The sequence below is a fragment of the Euleptes europaea genome, chromosome 6, assembly GCF_029931775.1.
Source record: "Euleptes europaea isolate rEulEur1 chromosome 6, rEulEur1.hap1, whole genome shotgun sequence".
In the NCBI taxonomy this organism is placed as follows: Eukaryota; Metazoa; Chordata; class Lepidosauria; order Squamata; family Sphaerodactylidae; genus Euleptes; species Euleptes europaea.
Window position 1 is genome coordinate 76269370 of NC_079317.1, and position 18192 is coordinate 76287561.

General features: G+C 41.8%; 1 protein-coding gene across 1 annotated transcript in view; it reads right to left on the minus strand.

Annotated features, from left to right (window-relative positions):
- Nucleotides 1-18192, minus strand: part of KIF18A (kinesin family member 18A) — a 52328-nt gene extending 34136 nt beyond the window's left edge. The window contains exons 1-8 of the mRNA XM_056851683.1: nucleotides 17865-18192; nucleotides 17096-17253; nucleotides 15343-15447; nucleotides 12377-12487; nucleotides 11200-11397; nucleotides 6126-6302; nucleotides 3417-3491; nucleotides 3088-3185 (exon numbers count right to left, since the gene is read on the minus strand). Of these exons, the coding sequence (XP_056707661.1) occupies nucleotides 3088-3185; nucleotides 3417-3491; nucleotides 6126-6302; nucleotides 11200-11397; nucleotides 12377-12487; nucleotides 15343-15447; nucleotides 17096-17253; nucleotides 17865-18192 (1250 nt within the window). The remainder of the gene's footprint in view (nucleotides 1-3087; nucleotides 3186-3416; nucleotides 3492-6125; nucleotides 6303-11199; nucleotides 11398-12376; nucleotides 12488-15342; nucleotides 15448-17095; nucleotides 17254-17864) is intronic.

An 18192-nucleotide genomic window follows, 5' to 3' on the forward strand; every position in this document is an offset into this window, starting at 1 on the left:
TCAGATGCTATTCGTTCACATCCAAGGCAATGAATCACAGATGAGAGCCATCAGCTGACAGCACGCTACACATGCCTGTTCATCCAGAATCTAATCTCAAGGATAGGGATTCTGACAAGGAACTAATGTGAGATCTGTGTCAATCCTTAGCATGCAGTTCTTTTACTATTTGAGGAATAGCCATCTGTAGCACCCCAGCATATGAGATAACCCAAGGACTGTTTTAACCTCAGGCTGCCTCATGCACCGCACAGTAAGCGGTGTGGCTCATGGCTCACCTGTATCACTACTATATTTCTATTAAAAATATTAATGTAACACACAATTAGACACAAAATTACAACCAAACAATTAGACCAAAATGAAGACCAAACGCTTTTTGGTCATGTGGCCTTCTTCAGTGGTCTAAATCCATTAAAATCCAGAATGCAATTATACCATTATACAGATATACAAATATATGTTGGTATAACAATCTTGATGACAGAGTAAAAGTGGGGTTTATAAAATATAAAGTTTACTTATGTAAACACCATCCAGGTTTTCCTATTCAATGTTAGACTCCAATAAATCTGAAAATTTAATTTCTTTTATAAAACTTTCTTGAATGGGGAGATGTTGGATTTCTTGCCTACTCTGGTGCTCTGATCAAGGTATCCCATTCATAAAGATGTCCTCAAGTCTGAATAAGAGAAGCAGTATATAAATAAATAAATTTTTATTTGCGGAAGTACATATTTTCACTATGGTTCTTGTTCACACTGTTTTCTTTCTAACGTGAATGTCAACTATATGAAAAGGATAAGGGTTAGTGGGGAAAACGCTGCACAGACCAAGAAAAAAAATAGACTACCAGGAGAGATGCTTTCTAAAACACTGGTATTCAGAAGCAGGTGAAACCTAGGGTGTCTTGCCCCAGCGCCTCTCCCTCCACCCCTTGAAAAGGATAACAGGAGTAGAAAACTAAAAACAAGAAACTGAAGAAAGACGGCTGGAGGGAGAAGAAGAAGGCAACCACAAAGTTTCAAGTTGGGCTAAAGGTGGTTCCTAATCTGAAAATATTGGTTACTGTTATACAGGATCCAGAGTGGGTGTTTCTGAAAACATCCAGCCAGATAGTTAAAGTCTGTTGTCAACGTAAACTCTAAAATATTATAAGTTAGATTTCAGGTGCTGCAACTGTTTCGCCTTCCTTGATTGCTTTTAGTAGAAAGGTTAAAAACTCTTCAGTTATAGTATTAAAATTCTGGTTACCATGGGAAACATTTTTAAAAAATGTGTTACACAGTGTGGTTAATAACTATGATCCTCCCCTTGGGATCATTTCTATAAATGGAGGGACTGCAGCTCTTATTTAACTATTCCAGGCAAGTAAAAATATGTAACAATCTTCCATGTGTCCTCTTACATCCAAAAGATAATGAAGTTGTACAACTATTAAAGCTAGCGTGGTACATTGTTTCGAGGATAGGACTCAGAGCTGGGAGACTCAGTTTTGAGTCCCCACTCTGGCATGGGAGTGTACTGGATGGCCTTGGGCCAGTTGCACTCTCAGCCTAACCCACCTTACAGGGTTGTTGTTGTGAGGATTAAACGGAGGAGGGGAGAATGGTTTTGTAAGCCAGTGTGGGACCCCACTGGGGAGAAAGACAGGATAAATATCTAGATCAGTAAATAATATTGGTAAACTAAACCCAAAAGAATGTTTAGCTTAGTTTTCCCACGGAAACATATTCTTATCCCAGTCATTATTCTCCCTTTGGGACAGGGAAAGGATCCTCTACCACCACAGTGGCGCTTTGGGCTGTAATGTTTAGTCAGTTAATCAAACCTGGAATCCTGACCTCACCGTACCTGCAAAAGATCTTTCACTTCTGCCACATGTATACACAACTGCTTTTTTAACCCTGGTTGAAGACCTACAGTATAAGCCTAAACAGAGTTACACCCTTCTAAGGCTACTGACTTCAGTGGAATTAGAAGGGTATAACTCTCTTTAGGATTGTGCTTATAAGTGACCTCAGATGACAGACAGTCTCAGAATCTCAAATGACACATCATGGATTTCGTTAGCCAATGCTTGCTTCCTTATGCCTCTTGAGATAAAATAGACAGAAAACCAAAAGTTGCAAATAGCCCTCATTTAAGGCAATATCCACAAGTAGCTTAACAACACTTTTCTAATGGCATAATCCGTCCTTTCCCCCAGCACATGCTGTTTCAGGGCTAAAGCAGCTTTTCCTTCATCTATATTAAGTAGCTCTAAACATGGCCTCAGAATGCAGATTAACACACACACACACACAAGAGGGCCAGGTACAGAAAGAGATGTTTCTGCAAATCTGAGATTAAACAAAGCTTTAAAAGGCAGAGATTTACTGGGGGTTACCTCATTAGATCTTGACAGCCATTTTGGATTACCTAGGCAACTGCAAACAATATCTCCAATGTTACCTGTGGTTCCCTAGGTAATCCAAAGTGGTTGCTGCAGATTCATTTAAAACCTGAGGTCAGTGTGGGGAGAGAAAAAGGGGATGCAGGTAGAGGAAAACAAGAGGAAAAAGGGGGGAAGGAAGCAAAGCCAGACTGGAGGGAAGGAAGAACAATCGAACACATGGGGGAGGGGGCGGAAGAAGGGGGAGCAGGGAAAGGAGATAAACAGCATGGGGTGGAAAACAGAGGGATAGCAGCAGATAGGTGGAAGGAAAAGGATAGGTGGGAGGGAAGGAGGGAAAGGGGAGATGCTGTGGGGACTGTAAAGGGAGGAAAAGTGGAGATAATACAGGCAAGAGGACCGGTCGGGGGAGATGAGATCTCCCCCCGAGTCCTTGTGCATCCCCTTGTTTGTCCCTTCGAATGCAGAACACCATCAGATTGTACACACAGCCTTGGTGAGAAACAGGGGCTACTGGATACGCCTAGGAAAGGCTGATGGCGTCTTCCCTTTTAAGGAATGGCCAGGAGAATCATAATGCATTGCTGGTGAATGAGGGCCAGCAAGGAGTTAATGTACATGATGGTGTATGGAGATTCCCTCCCAGACGGGCAGGAACAGCTGCTTGTACAAGTGATCTAATAAATTCGTACCTGTTTATCTCTACCTGGCACTGACCCCTGTCACGATTCTCAGGAATAGATGATTTTTCTAACTCACAGATTCTCAGTTTCTCTTTCAGCATTATGATCTGAAACAAGACAACAATGTATTCTGACAGAAATTTTACTTTCCCAGTTGTACCTTTAAAACAGCTTTTAAAATATAAAAAGAAACACACTCCAGTTATTCAGATTTTACTTGACATGGCATCGAAACACCAGGTGTTCTGGAAGTACACGGTCATTAGACTTGCATTCATTTAACTACATTTTATATGTACCTCCGCAACATTTGCTAAAAATGACAGTGACAGCCCTACCTCTTTCTTTTGTTCTTCACAAATCTTGGCATATTGACTGATATGACTGTCCAGACTCACAATATTGCTTTTCAGCTGTGGAAGAAAGAGAAAAATCCAACTTCAAAAGCGTCATGGCACTTGTAGCAAAGTGAATATATCCTCCCTTTGATACAAGAATTGTATTATGTAATAAAAAGAGGGAACATATGAACATAATTAGCAAGTAACCAGGTCAAACGTTTCCTAAGGGTAAGAGGGAAGAAGGGCAAATGGCACTGTAAGAAGTTCTGGATCCCCAATGGGGATGAAAATAAGTAAAATAAAGGTATACAAAATTAATAAACAAATCAAACAAATCAGTGTGTTTAGGAGTGCAGCTTCCTCAACAATATAAACTGAGAAGTTATTCCAAGAGACAAAGCTTAACAAAAACTGAAGCTATCAGACATTTTGATTCGGTTCTTGGAAACCGCATAACAATTACATTGATACACTGTTAAAGACTACCGTTATGCATGCTCAGGTAAGAAGCTAATTGGCAGATTGAAGAAAAAAAATATTTAGTGGGAGAAATTTAATAGCATACGGAATCAAAACAGCAACATACAATACCATCCAGTTTCATTATTACATGTGCCCGACTGTGTTGCAGCTCCACCCTATACATATATACATGGAACAAAATCCCACTGAGGTCATGTGAGACTTACTTCAAAGTGAATGAGCACGTCATTGCAGTTGGATGCACGCTAAATTTTCCAGCAGCAGAATGGAACTCGCCTGCCCCCTCCCCCCACAATGCAGCCCAAGCCCTATGAGGAAAGGCTGAGGGAGCTGAGAATGTTTAGTCTGGAGAAGAGGAGGTTGAAGGGGGACACAATTGTTTTCTTTAAGTATTTGAAGGGCTGTCACTTAGAGGAGGGCAGGGAGCTGTTCCTGTCGGCAGCAGAGGACAGGACTTGCAATAACGGGATTCAATTACGGGCGGAGAGGTACCAGCTGCATATTAAGATTTTTCTTTTTTACAAGAGTTGTTCAACAGTGGAATCAGCTACCTAGAGAGGCGGTGAGCTCCCCCTCACTGGCATTTTTTAAATAGAGGCTGGACAAACACTTGTCAGGGATGCTCTAGGCTGATCCTGCATCAAGCAGGGGGTCGGACTAGAAGGCCTATATGGCCCCTTCCAACTCTATGATTCCATGAACTCCATGAAAGGCTGTTTCTGGGGGCGGATAGGGGCCCCTGAGAAATGACACAAAGGGGACCTGCAGCAGGAAGAGAGGAACTGTAAATTTAGCCTGCATTACTTTCTACCCAACCCAGCAAAAAAAAATTACTTTCAAGCTCTATTAAGTTCAGTGGAAGAAATGATCAAATATTTTTCTCCGAAGGCAATGGGAATCAAGTGCTTATCCTGGGCTGAATCATGCCCTTTTGCTTCATTGAAGGCTATAACAAGTAGGCCTTTCTGAACAGCTTATTTTTTGTCCATGGTCTCTCTTATAAAAGGATTGGTGGGTGTAGGATTAAATGGGGGGATTTATTTACTTATTTGTCAAAGATAGGACATTTTGGAGGACTTTCATTCATAGGGTCGCCATGAGTCGGAAGCAACTTGATGGCACTTAACACACACACATTTACTTATTTGATTTATAACCCGTCTTATTCACCAATCCTGTGACATAGGTTATACCAGGAGTACCCAACCTGATGCCTGTGGGCACCTTTGGAATGCTGACCAAAGGCAGTGGGCCCAATCACAAAATGGCTTTTACAGGACGTGTAGCCAACCACAAAATGTCAGGGATTGAGGCTGTATACAACTCTAACAGTAGCTGTTCAATATTTTAGGCAGAAGCTCTGTTTAACAGGATGTTTTTAATCTGCACAGCCAATCAGAAAACCTGCTGGGAAAAAGCCCCCGTTAGCCCTGCTCACTTTCTAAATGTACTTGGCTGACACCAGGAAAGGTGTTGGTGGGTGCCATCGCACCCACAGGCACCATGTTGGGGACCAAGAAGAAGAGTTGGTTTTTATATGCTGACCTTTTCTACCACTTAAAAAAATAAGATACGTTAATCAAACTGGCTTACAATCACCTTCCCTTCCCCTCCCCACAACAGACACTCTGTGAGGTAGGTGGGGCTGAGAGAGTGTGACTAGGCCAAGGTCGCCCAGCTGGCTTCATGTGTAGGAGTGGGAAAACAAATCCAGTTCACCAGATTAGTGTCCGCCGCTCATGTGGAGGAGCGGGGAATCAAACCCGGTTCTCCAGATCAGAGTCCACTGCTCCAAACCACGCTGGCTCTCCAGAGTTTTATACTGACAGTGCGTAAGGCCAAGGTCACCCAGCAAGCTTCCATGGCAGAGTAGGGATTTAAACCTGGGTCTCCCAGATCCTAACTACTACACCACACTGTCTCCACACTGATTAACATATCTTATTTTTTCTTTCAGTAATGCCATTAAAATAGGGGGGAGCGAGAAGGCAAGGAAAACAAATTTTAAAGTCTTGATATCTTATCTGTAAAAACTGAGATTTTCTTGTCAAAGAAAGGGTGCTCTATTATTTCACATAGGAAGCAAAAGGAAAACTGGGTATTTTAATTAGCTAATTGCAGTTTTTCACAGCTGCCATAAAAAAAAAAATCAATGTTTCTGTAACTAACAAAGTACTGGCCCATAACTTCCGTTCGCTCTTTTTAAAGAATGATTTTACTTACAGAGGATTTGATGTCCTTGGCTCGGTTGGCATACTTAAGTGTGTTATATGTGTCATCGTAGAACAGAGAAGAAGGACTAACAGCAGCTATAATTATGGTGCGACAATTTCCTCCAAGAGAATCCTTCAGTAACCGAGTAAGCTTGCTGTTCCGATAAGGGATGTGCTGTTTCTTACTCTGGAAGAACAAAAAACCCCAAATGGAAAATGACTAGTGTTTAACGGTTTGCTCAGATTACAATAGCATCAAATCATGACCTACCATGAACAGCTGTTTCCAACTGTATGTCAGCGACAGGTGATATAACCTTAAAATCTTTCATTTCTGTTAGCAATCTGTGTCTACCCAGCAGGGCCGGATCCACTTTTTTTTGTAGGGGGGGGGGGGCAAAAGTACAAAATGACACCCCCATATATTATATACATATTTTTCTTTTTATATACATATACAATAAAAATATATAAGTATATAATCAACAACTCTTTTAAATGATAGAATAAATTGCGTTGACTTCTATGAATTGTTAAGGAATAATTACTCCTTTACATTCTGAGAGCCTCTAGGCTTGGATCAGAGATTACCTCCTGCAGAAATTCAGCTTTATTACTACCCTCTCTCTCTATTGTATCTTCCAGTGGCATGGTAGACTCTCTCTCTGTCTTGTTTTAGCTCTTTTTCCTGATATATATCCTCATATTTCAGGTTATACCTCTCAAAATTTAATTTCTCTGCCTCAAGTCTAAGTTCCACTGTTTCTATTTTGATCTGCTGCTCCCTCTCAAACTCCAATTTATTTTCTTAAGCTCTCATTCTTATTTCCTCAGGTCTAAGTTGCTCTGCTTCCATTTTAATTTTCTTCTTTAATTCCAGAGCTCTTAATCTATTCTGCTCTTTCAAAATCTCTGTGTACTCCGGGGATGTAGAAGATACTTCAGAACTTGCTGAAGTTCCTACTTTACTGACCCCCCAATGTCTGGTGCTGTATTAGCGACACTCTCAGCATTTCCACAGATTTTTCCTCATGAGGGATTCCAAACTCCATACACTTTTCAATTAGAGAGTCCTTCCTCATCCCCAGAAACTCTGGCATTTCTCTCTTTTTCTGTGCTCTTCCTAACTACCTGTAAGTTTTCTTTCTTTCTCGTTCCTCAGATGTATATTCCACCCTTTTGAAATTCTCTGTTTCCTATCCACATCACAATGATCCCTCAAATCAATATCCCACTGCAAAAGCTAACACCTGCAACATTTGGTCCTTTTCTGGGACCTCTTGTATTGTAACGTAATGGCGCCTCTCTGCATTGCTCCGACGTGTGTTATACTGCCTCCTTGCCTTCCTTAGTGGTTCCTACTTATTTTTGCTGCCACTGAGGGCTCTCACCTTAGACCTCTTAGTTTAACCCGAAGAACAGGGTGGCTTAGATATATTTGGTAGAGTGGCATAACAATCAACCCAAGGGGGTGGGCTGTGAGATAAAAAGGGATCTTTTATTCTAAATAAAACAACTGTTAGTACTTAAGACAGAAATAGAGTTTATTAAGAATTATAAAAATCTTAACACTTTCAGTGTGGTTTAAAAGTGTAATGGTTTTCTTTATACTAGTAACTCCTTGGCTGTAAAATAGGTACAGCTCCCCTTCTGTCTCTGAAGCTTCCTAAACAGATCTAGCCACAAAGGCTTCTTTTACTCACTTATCACTTAGGCTAATAATATCCACACAAAGAACAGATTTTTTTCCCACTCGCCACAGCACCTCACTCAGTCTCTTTCCCCAATCCATTCCTTTTCTCTCACAAACTCTCTGAACAAACCCAGTCAACTCCACTCCTGAGGATACAGCTCCCTTCCGATCATCACCCATTTTGCTCACCCATCCAGCCACCCCCTTTCTTAATTTACAGCGCAATCCCAAGAACGCTTTCCAGGGTGTAAGTTCCATTGAATAGGCCTGAGTGGGATTCTGAGTAGATGTGCTCAAGATTGCAGTGTTAGAGGCCAGCATTTTAAACCACAGTAAACGTACAAAACCCCACATTAAATCACATAAACGAAGCACGCACTCAAGGGGCGGCTGGAAGAGGGGATGGCATGCAAGCTGATGGGAGCTTGGAGGGAGCAAGAGAAGGCGGGCGAGAGCAAGAGAAGGGGAGGAGAAAGGGGCGGCTCGAAGGGGGATGGCATGCAAGCCGACGGGGGCTTGGAGAGCCGCACATGGGCGCTCGCAGAGCCTCGGTGGTGGCACTCTCAGTTCAGCTGTGAAGGGGCCTCCGGGCCCGGGCAGCCAGGTTGTGGAGATGGAAAGGGGCTGTCTGACCTGGGTGCCACTGCCCCCTCTCTGCCCACCGCTCAGGGCGGCTGCTCCCCCTCCCCCCCAGATCTGGCCCCAGTCTCCAATATATCCTGCTACATGGATACTGCTCTGTTCTTCCCTTCCAATTTAATCAGTAGCTTTCACTTTCCAACTTTTAAAGGGATGGTTAGAAACTATAACTTTCTGCTGCTTTTCACATGAAGAGACTATAGTTAGGTTGCCAGATTTGCTATCACAATCTAGGCTGTTCCTCAAACTCAGCAGCATAAGAATGTAAGAATGGCCCTGCTGGATCAGTCCAAGGCCCATCAAGTTCAGCAGTCTGTTCACACAGTGGCCAACCAGGTGCCTCTAGGAAGCCACAAACAAGACGACTGCAGCAGCACCATCCTGCCTGTGTTCCACCGCACCCAAAATAATAGGCACGCTCCTCTGATCCTGGAGAGAATAGGTATGCAGCATGACTAGTATCCATTCTAACTAATAGTCATGAATACCCCTTTCCTCCATGAATATGTCCACTCTCCTCTTAAAGCCCTCCAAGCTGGCAGCTATCACCACATCCTGGGGCAGGGAGTTCCACAATTTAACTATGCTTTGTGTGAAAAAAATACTTTCTTTTATCTGTTTTGAATCTGTCACCCTCCAGCTTCAGCAGATGACCCCACGTTCTAGTATTATGGGAGAGGGAGAAAAACTTCTCCCTGTCCACTCTCTCCAAACCATGCATAATTTTATAGACCTCTATCATGTCTCCCCTTAGCAGCCTTCTTTCCAAGCTAAACAGCTCTAAGCGTCTTAACCGCTCCCCATAGGACAGTTGGTCTAGTCCCCTAATCATTTTGGTTGCTCTTTTCTGCACCTTCTCAAGCTCTGGAATATCCTTTTTTAGGTGGGGTGACCAGAACTGTAGAGCAATCCATGTTCTCAGCATTCAGGCCCCTGAAACTTCTAGTGGAACTCCAGAAAGACCACATAAAGGGGAGCCTAGCAGTAAATATGATAGATATTCTAAATACAGTTACTTCCTTTCGGTATTCTAAACTTTCTGACATAAGTGCGTGGCAGATTTGCAGAGCATGCTGTGCTCTCCCCCTCCCCGGTTCAACAGGGTCAGATTAGGTATGGGCATGCCTTGAAGACACAGGCTTGGTGCTCAAACAAGGAGCATACATGCTGCATTTATAGGCTGTTGGTAGAGACATAAGTCAGGTAGAAGAGTTAAGAGTTAATTTAACATAGGAAGGTTGGGCTAAAATTGGTATTTTTGTGAAAGAGTGTAAGGCCTTTCCCTGTCCCCTGCAGAATGTAAGATGAATAAATCTTCTCAAACACAACTCATCAGTTGAGCAAATAAATCCGCGACATTGGAATGCCATTAAAAGCAACAACAATTTTGTCAGGCTTTAGACATCAGAAAAAGTGAACTTTATCTTTGTCCTCAGAGCCAAACTTCGTTAGATATCTTGAACTCCTCCCTGTTCAACAGTAGGTCAGATAGAGCATTTTTTCTGATTGCAAAGACATCCGACCCACAGTGACTCCTGCTAAAACATCGAACACCCCAAGTTCAGCCCCACCTCTCCCAGTTTCGCGATGTTAAGTTAAAACCATTCCCTAGAGAGTTTATAAGCCCTGACCTGGATGGCCCAGGCTATCCTGATCTCGTCAGATCTCAGAAGCTAAGCAGGGTCAGCCCTGGTTAGCATTTGGATGGGAGACCACCAAGGAAGTCCAGGGTTGCTATACAGAGGAAGGCACTGGCAAACCACCTCTGTTAGTCTCTTGCCTTGAAAACCCCATAAGGGGTCGCCATAAGTCGGCTGTGACTTGACGGAACTTTACACACACACACACACACACACAGAGAGAGAGAGAGAGAGAGAGAGAGAGAGAGAGAGTTTATAAACCCAAGAAGCTATCTAAAAATAAGTTCTGGTAGACATATGTACACAGTAAATTAGACATTTGAAGGATAACCACAGGCTGGATGTCAACACTACAACATGTAGTAAATCTGCCTAGGGCAGGGAGACCCAAGTTCCTCCCCTGCTGAGCAATAAAACTCAGTGGGTAATTGTGACCAAAGCCTCACATACATTATTTATTTAGAAAAAAAATTATGCCTCTTCTCCAGGTACTTGCCCAAGGCAGTTCAACAAATAAAAATAAAAAGCAAACAAAAAATATTAATTAAAATCCAGCATTACTACCCTGAGGAAATCTTCTAGAAAGCAATAATGCTGTCTTTAATAATACTAAATATTTATGTAACGCTTTAGTTTTGAAGTTGTCTGCATGCACTATGCTCTCGTACTTCTTCCCAACATCCAGGAAACGGTAGGTCACCATTGCTGTTCCGGTTGTATATGGGGAGCGGTAATGAGATTTGGGAAGTATGACTCACTTAAGGCCATCTAGAAATTTCATGGCAGAGATGAGATTTCAGTTAGGACCTCCTCACCCCAAATTTACAGTGCAATCCTATGCATGTTTAGTCACCACGTTTTTCAATGGATCGTACTCTCAGATGTCTGCATTGGATTGTAGCCCCAGGCTCTCAGTCACTAGCCACAGGAGGACTTTTTTAAAAATAGAGGGCAACAATCACCCACAGCAGGCTGTTGAATACCAAGCAAAATATTTAACAGACAGCAAGAGATTCCTAACATTTCCATCATTTTCTTCTTCAGACTTGATCTCAGATTGATCACTACGAAACCTGAGGAGTGCTGGGGGATGGGAAGGAAGTGGTACCTACCTTTGGGTCTGCCAGGGCATTTATGACATTGCCAAGAGCTAGCAGTGACCGGTTAATATTTGCCCCTTCTCTAAAGCGAGCGCCTTTGGCATTGGTGGCACGGGCACGTTCAGATCCTGCCAGGTCAATGAGAGACAGTTTGGCAATACGGACGTTTTGGTTGATACTGGCTGTCTTATCTTGTTGCCTCAAATAAATCTACAAAGAGAAGAGCAGAGAACAAGCAAATGACCCCCCCCCCCAAATACACATGTTTTGGGGGAGGAAAGTTCACACACAGTGCAATTCTAAGCACAGTTACTGGATGTCTTATCTTGTTGCCTCAAATCTACAAACAGGAGAGAAAAGCAAAAGCAAATGAACCCCCCAAAATACACATGCTTTGGGGGAGGGAAATTCACACACAGTGCAATTTTAAGCAGAATTACATACAATTTTTTAAGTCTATTGAGCCACTGGACTGCACTGTAACACACAAACTTAAACTTTTATTGCACTGCCACACAGAATTCAAAAGAGATTAGAAGGTATTTCTTAAATTTAAAAAATGTCTATTTTAGGATGGAATTTAATTCATATTTTTGAATTCTGCTTCACATGCAGCTTGTGTACATAAAAACAACTCAATATATAACACACTCTGTAATGCCACAACCAGTTAAGAGTCGCACAGCACATAGTCTGGAAATTTAATATCACATCTTCAGTGTAATGCTAAGCACAAGTAAGCTCTGATGAATTCCTATGCAAATGTACAGGTTTTTCAACCAAAGCATCTTGTGTCCACTTCTTCACATGTATTTCTGAGTAAACATGTACAAGAGCAGAATGTTAGTTACAAAACCTGCCACTTAAACAGTAAACACTCTTGTAACAAAAGGATCGTGCTTGCAAAAATACTATACTGACATGGGCATTGAAGTACATTTGTTTTTGTTAGAAGCGGCTTTGAGATAGGTTACTCATCTGAAGTTCAAGAGAGCTCCAGAACCAAATGCTATTTAGGACAAAGGGTTTAAAAGCAGGCCTATGAGCCAGATCTCTCTTTCCAAGACCAAAGCTATTATGGCTGAGGTGAAATATTCCGAGGATGCTCTCACCATTATTTTTTTAAAAAAAACAAAGCTTCAAAGGTTATCTAAGATCCTCGGTCACCTTATCTGCTGTATCATCTTACCTGAAAGACAGCATGAGACCGAGATGAGGAAGCATTCATATCAGTAGGATGCTGTGTTCTGTTTCTGTTTCCATAATCCAACATTTGCAGGATCTCCTTGGCAGATTTCGGCTGCAACGATTTCAAAAACAGCAACATAAAGTTAGCAAACCTTTGGCAGATTTTAATCAGGGAGATTCTTTATCCGTCAATTCTGCGATAACATTAACAACATAGCTTAGACTTTTGTTGCCATGCTGATCCCAGAGGATCCAAGAGACAAAGCATGTAAGATGATAGCTACTATCAAACCAGCTTCTATCGGTGCACACCAGCTTCAGCACCTGCCTCAAGATTATGTTCAAGATTAACATGCACAACGTTGCTTAAAGTTGCGGCAGCAAGAGGCGTCATTTTCCTACCAAAATCTACAGGTCCATTCAGATTACATTAGCTAGGTTACTTACATAGCTAGTGACGTCTGTTCAACATTCCTAAAATTCATCTTAAAAATTAATTGAAACATTAAATATTTAGAGAGAAGCCTTCATATATATAAAAAGGGGTTAAAATCAATTTCATCTGTTCAAGACAATGTGTTGCACGTTTGAACTCCCTGACAACCCTTCTCTAAGAGTTATAGTCTTCTCCAGCTTCTTGGCAAGTCTAGTTACAGCTGCAACTGCCAGATCCTGTCTCCAGAGAAAGTCTTCATCATTTCAGAGAACTAAAATGGTCACGGGGGGTGGGGGGAGACATTGTTCAGTAAGGAATTGCTCTGTGGTACCAACTTGGAAAGTGGAGGCAAAGACACTGTGCAAATTGTGACCAACCACTGTGCAAATTGGGACAAGGTGAAAGCAACTGTAACACCTTCTTTCTCCCATTTCTATGTTTGCATCAATTCAGTAATTATGTTTTCAGGCTTTGCGTCAATTTGATTTTTCCAAAACTCAATGCCTTTACGATACACCATCTTTCCCCACACCTGTTACTCCCCACAAACGTATGTCTTCTTTATTTCTATTCCCATACTGCTTTGCTGTGAGAAAAGGTTTCTCTCTCTTCCTTCAAAGCCAGTGTCCTGAACAGGATCTTTTCTGAACCACCCTTCTTTTTCAGTACCTCATGTCACCTGATTATTTTTTTGTTCCTCCCTCTATACTACCTTGCTCTCCCAATATCTTGTCCAACATAGATTGGAAGCCATCTGGGCAAGGAACAGAACGGTATTGCAAGCACCAAGTTGTTAAGCGGCAGCAGATCTGTCAGTTGCTTTCTGTGGGGTGGTGATTGCTTTTACAAATGGAAACAACAGCGTAAGTAGTACGGGAGATTGCTGGGAAGGAGACTTCCCTTGTTCCTGGAACTCTAACAAGCCAGCTGCCAGCTTCACTCTCAGCTTTAACTGCAGCAGCCAAGATGCATCATGGGGTGGCAACAGCAGAAGGAGAGTGCTTGAAGCTTGAGGTTGCGAAAAAAGAAGAGGGGAAGGGAAATTCAAAGGCAGGCCTCAGGAGAGTACAGTGGCCTTTAAATTAAGAATATGGGAAGCTAAATACACAATTGACAAGAGGATAGGGTTTTGTGTTGCAGTCGCCAAGACCATTTTGCTCAGGATCATTATTTCAATTTTGACAGCACAACTTAAGAACAAATGGTTTAAGGGGCTGCTGCCAAATGCTTCGGTTTTGTTTACAGCTTTAAATAGCTGTTCTGTAGAAACTAGGACGCTCAGAAACCAGTTAATAACTTGTGTGTGTAGCAAAGGTGGCAGTGGTTTGAACTACACTGGCTTCCACAAATGTTTTAAAAAAACATAAAGAAACTTGTAAATCTTTACTCCTTTACTCTCAGTGTTCATAGGTATGAAAGACTCAAATCTTCCCACTTGTAGTGGCGCTTCCTCCCCACAATCCCCGAATGCCGAAATTTCAGGAATGCACTGGTAGTGTCCTATAAAATTACTAATATTAGGATAACTACTTTTCTATTAGAACTTTAAATATTTCTATTGGAGAGAAAAAAAGTGAAAGCATGGACATATAATAGATTGGGGAGTCAAGCTTTCCCCGATCACACTAAAGAGTATGACTCTGTTTTGCCTCAAGTCTACTGTGAGCCCATCTTCAACTTCCCTTCCAAGGTTTCTGCATGGCTTTCTAAATCAGTATTAGTAGAAAAGAGCAAGAGTCCAGTAGCACCTTAAAGACCAAAAGGTCTTTAAGGTGCTACTGGACTCTTGCTCTTTTCTACTACTGCAGACAGACTAACACGGCTACCCACTGTAAATCAGTATTAACTGACAGATAATGAAAAGTTTTGATCGCTTTGATCTATTTGATCGCTGTGGAATGAAACGCAGAGAACAGATCACAGAGTCTACCAACACTCTTTTTGATGTGGGGCCACTAACCCCGTTATAAGTAGCCCGGGCACCGGCGTGGGAGGCACGAACGCCAGCACAGCGCCTTCCTGACCTCCTACGGGCTTTCGCCCTTAAAGGTCAGGAATGCACTATAAATGCAACAAACAAGAGTGTGAAAGGTGAACCACATCCCCCCCAAAAAACATTGTAGCACAAGGACATATAAGTCTATCTCTAAGCTTCTAAGATGTTTATGCCTATCTTATCTTTTTCTTTATGGCAAGACAGATACCCTTTTATCTTACTCATTACCTTTTCCCCTTTTGTATCCCTATCATATTAAAAAAACTAATTAAAAAAGTTGTAAAGACTTATTTTTGGTGGCTCTTGTATCTGTATGACCTCTTTCATGTCTTCCTACTGTCCATTTGCGCACCAGCACACCATTTCCCCTGTTGGTGTTCTCAATTTTCTCTACTTGATTCCCCCCCTTAGCCTCCTTTGTGATCTCATCCAAACTGGTTCCTTCTTCTCTCCAAGGAATCTACTGTAAGGTAAAGACTCAAAATGCTTTCAAATGGTCATTTAATGAATAATGTGGATGATAAACCATACATACCTGATGTAAAGTTAACCCATGAACCAATACTCCTTTTTGAGGATCTTCACGAACAGCCAGTGGTCCTGAATTTACTAGTAAGTCACGAATTTGCTCATTGTAGACCTTGGGGAAAATGTTAAACAATCCATATAAAGGGTGCATAACACACTGAAATACATAACACATATAACTGGAAGAAGGTGAAAATCTGGGCTGAATTTGTTCCTTCTCTGTTTGCAAGTGTCTAAGACTGGGCGTGGCCAGAGATGCAAAACTTTGGCACATGTTGAAGGACAAGAGCCAAAGGTCTCTTTGTCCTTGGCTTGCAATCTTTGGTCTGCCTAGTGAATTTGGATCTGCCTAGGATGTAGTATCATGTATTCTTTTTTTGGTTTGTTTTATTTAAATGCTATTTCATTTAACTTGTTTATTAAAACTGTACTTTGACATTTTTGTAAGCTGCCACAGGTCTCCCTTGGGGAAAACATGGGCATAAAAATGCCCCAATAAGTAGACATTTAAAATATTTTTAGACCCGCCTTTATCCCAAGAATCTCAGGACCCAAAGCAGGTAAAAAAATGTAAAAGCAAGCAATAAAACATTAAAACAACAGATAGATTTTTTTAAAAAATCTAAATACACCTTATGCCCCCACCAGCAGGGTATTCTTCTTTTGTCCAATTCTCTGGAACAACTCTGTTTTATAGCCTGGTCAGACAGCCAGATGGGCAGAAACCCTCTTTACTTCTGGGAGGCTGTTGCACAGACCTGGGATAGCCACTGAAAAAGTCTGAGCCCAGTCTGTTGTAAAGCATGCCCTAGATAAAGGAGGCGCTGACAATCGACCTTGCTGGAAGGAGCATTATTATTATTATTTATTAGACTTATAACCCCACCCTCCCCAGCAAGCCGGCTCAGGGCGGGTAACATCATTTTAAAAATACAACAATATACAATATAAATATACAGTAAAAGCCGTAATAAAACCATCAATAAAATTCTAAAAATCTAACATGATGGCGCACAAGTCTAAAAGCTGTAGGTGACCGTACAGGTGGCAACCCTTTGCTATTTGTTGTAAGGGGGAAAAGGGGGGGGGAGGCCAGTAGATGGTATAAATAATATGAGCAAATATAGGCAGCTGTCCTCAGTTGTAGGCCTGGTGGAAAAGCTGTCTTGCAGGCCCTGCGGATAACTTTCAGATCCCGCAGGGCCCTGATGTTACCAGGCAGAGCATTCCACTATGGATCATGTACACCCCCCTCCCCTAGAGCTTCCACACATCTAAAATGCTCATATTTTATCAAACAAGTCTCCTAATTTACTGTCAAAATCTCTATGCCACATCCTCCGTTTTGTGGAAGAAAGAAAGACATTTTGTAAATTGAGAAGAGTGCTAATGAATTAAGTTATCATGCAGCCCAATCATACACATAACTTGGAAATATACAAAACCAAATATATACCAAACCAGGTATATTTTCAAATAAGTATGCATGGGATCAAAACAGTTTGCTTGCACTTGCTGGCTTTTTTTCTTTTTTAAGAGTAGAAGACAGAAACTTTATCTTTACAATCTGGAACACAATTAAACCAAATCTCATTTTTAACAATGCACAAGTTCCGCTGCAAGAACCAGTGAACGGTACACTTTAAATTGGGCCCAGAAACCAAACGCAAGCCAATTAACTTGTAAGACTGGCATGATTGGTTCCATGCAACCTGCCTTTTTATTGTGCAGTACTGTTCAAAACTCATGTGCCCATTTACCTCAAGGTATGAAACAGCAATAGCACAATGCTTCTCCTCTTTCATCCGGTCCATGGAATTGTACAGCTCCTCCATAGTCAGGTACATCACCCCGGGATCTTCTGGTGACCCTAGCATTGTATGAGTCTTTCCTGCTCCAGTTGCACCATATGCAAGCACTAAATTTCAGGGAGTGGGGGAAGAGGGAAGAGATGAAAATATTAAATGGTGGGGTACTTATCAACTCAACCTCTGAAACAAAAGAACCTGGCTACTTATAAATGGTTGAGATATTTCATCCAAAAACGTGGAGGGGGGTAAACAGGGAGGACTAGGACAGCACTGAAAGTAATCTCCTATGACACAGTGAAACTGCTGTATGGGTGCAAAATGCTGAAATGAACACTTGTTGGTTTCCCTCTGACTGAAAGCTGCCACTCAGAAAAGGAAGATGGTATTGGCAGCAGGAATCAGAATAGTCAGGGGAGAATGAATTTGTCCAGGTATTTTCAAATGAGGAAGTTTCACAGTACACAAGGAAACAGAATACAGGCAAGGTGAGAAAAAAACAAATCACGAGCAAAACTTTTAAAGCTTCCCAACAGTTTGGAGAGCAGCAACAGAACATGTACATTTTCAGACCTGGAAATGCTTCACTGAAACACAAAAAACAGAAGTGAGCCAGCTAAATGCCCCCCCCTCCCATAGAAGCATGAGTTTTGAATTGTCTTATGGTTGCTGACAGAGGATCATTTTATCACTAGTGAAGGGATAAATATGTATAAATTACCTGTGCAATTATATCCATTTAAAAATCCATCCAGCACAGTTTTGGTAGTGTGCTCAAAGACCTCCAACTGTGAAGAATTTTCATCAAATACAGCATCAAACACGAATTTGAGATCTTTGTTTAGTCTTTTGTTAAGATCCCGGCATGGAAGTTTCTTTCCGTGAAAGAAACTGACTTCTTCTACCTTTGGATCAAAGACCAAGATGTGCTTGTCGACCACCTGGAGCACTTTCCTGAAATTGCCATCCCTTTCTTTTTGACTCTCTGGACGAACGCGGACCACTACCTTGACATGATTGCAGACATCTTCTTGGACGGTAGCAGACAT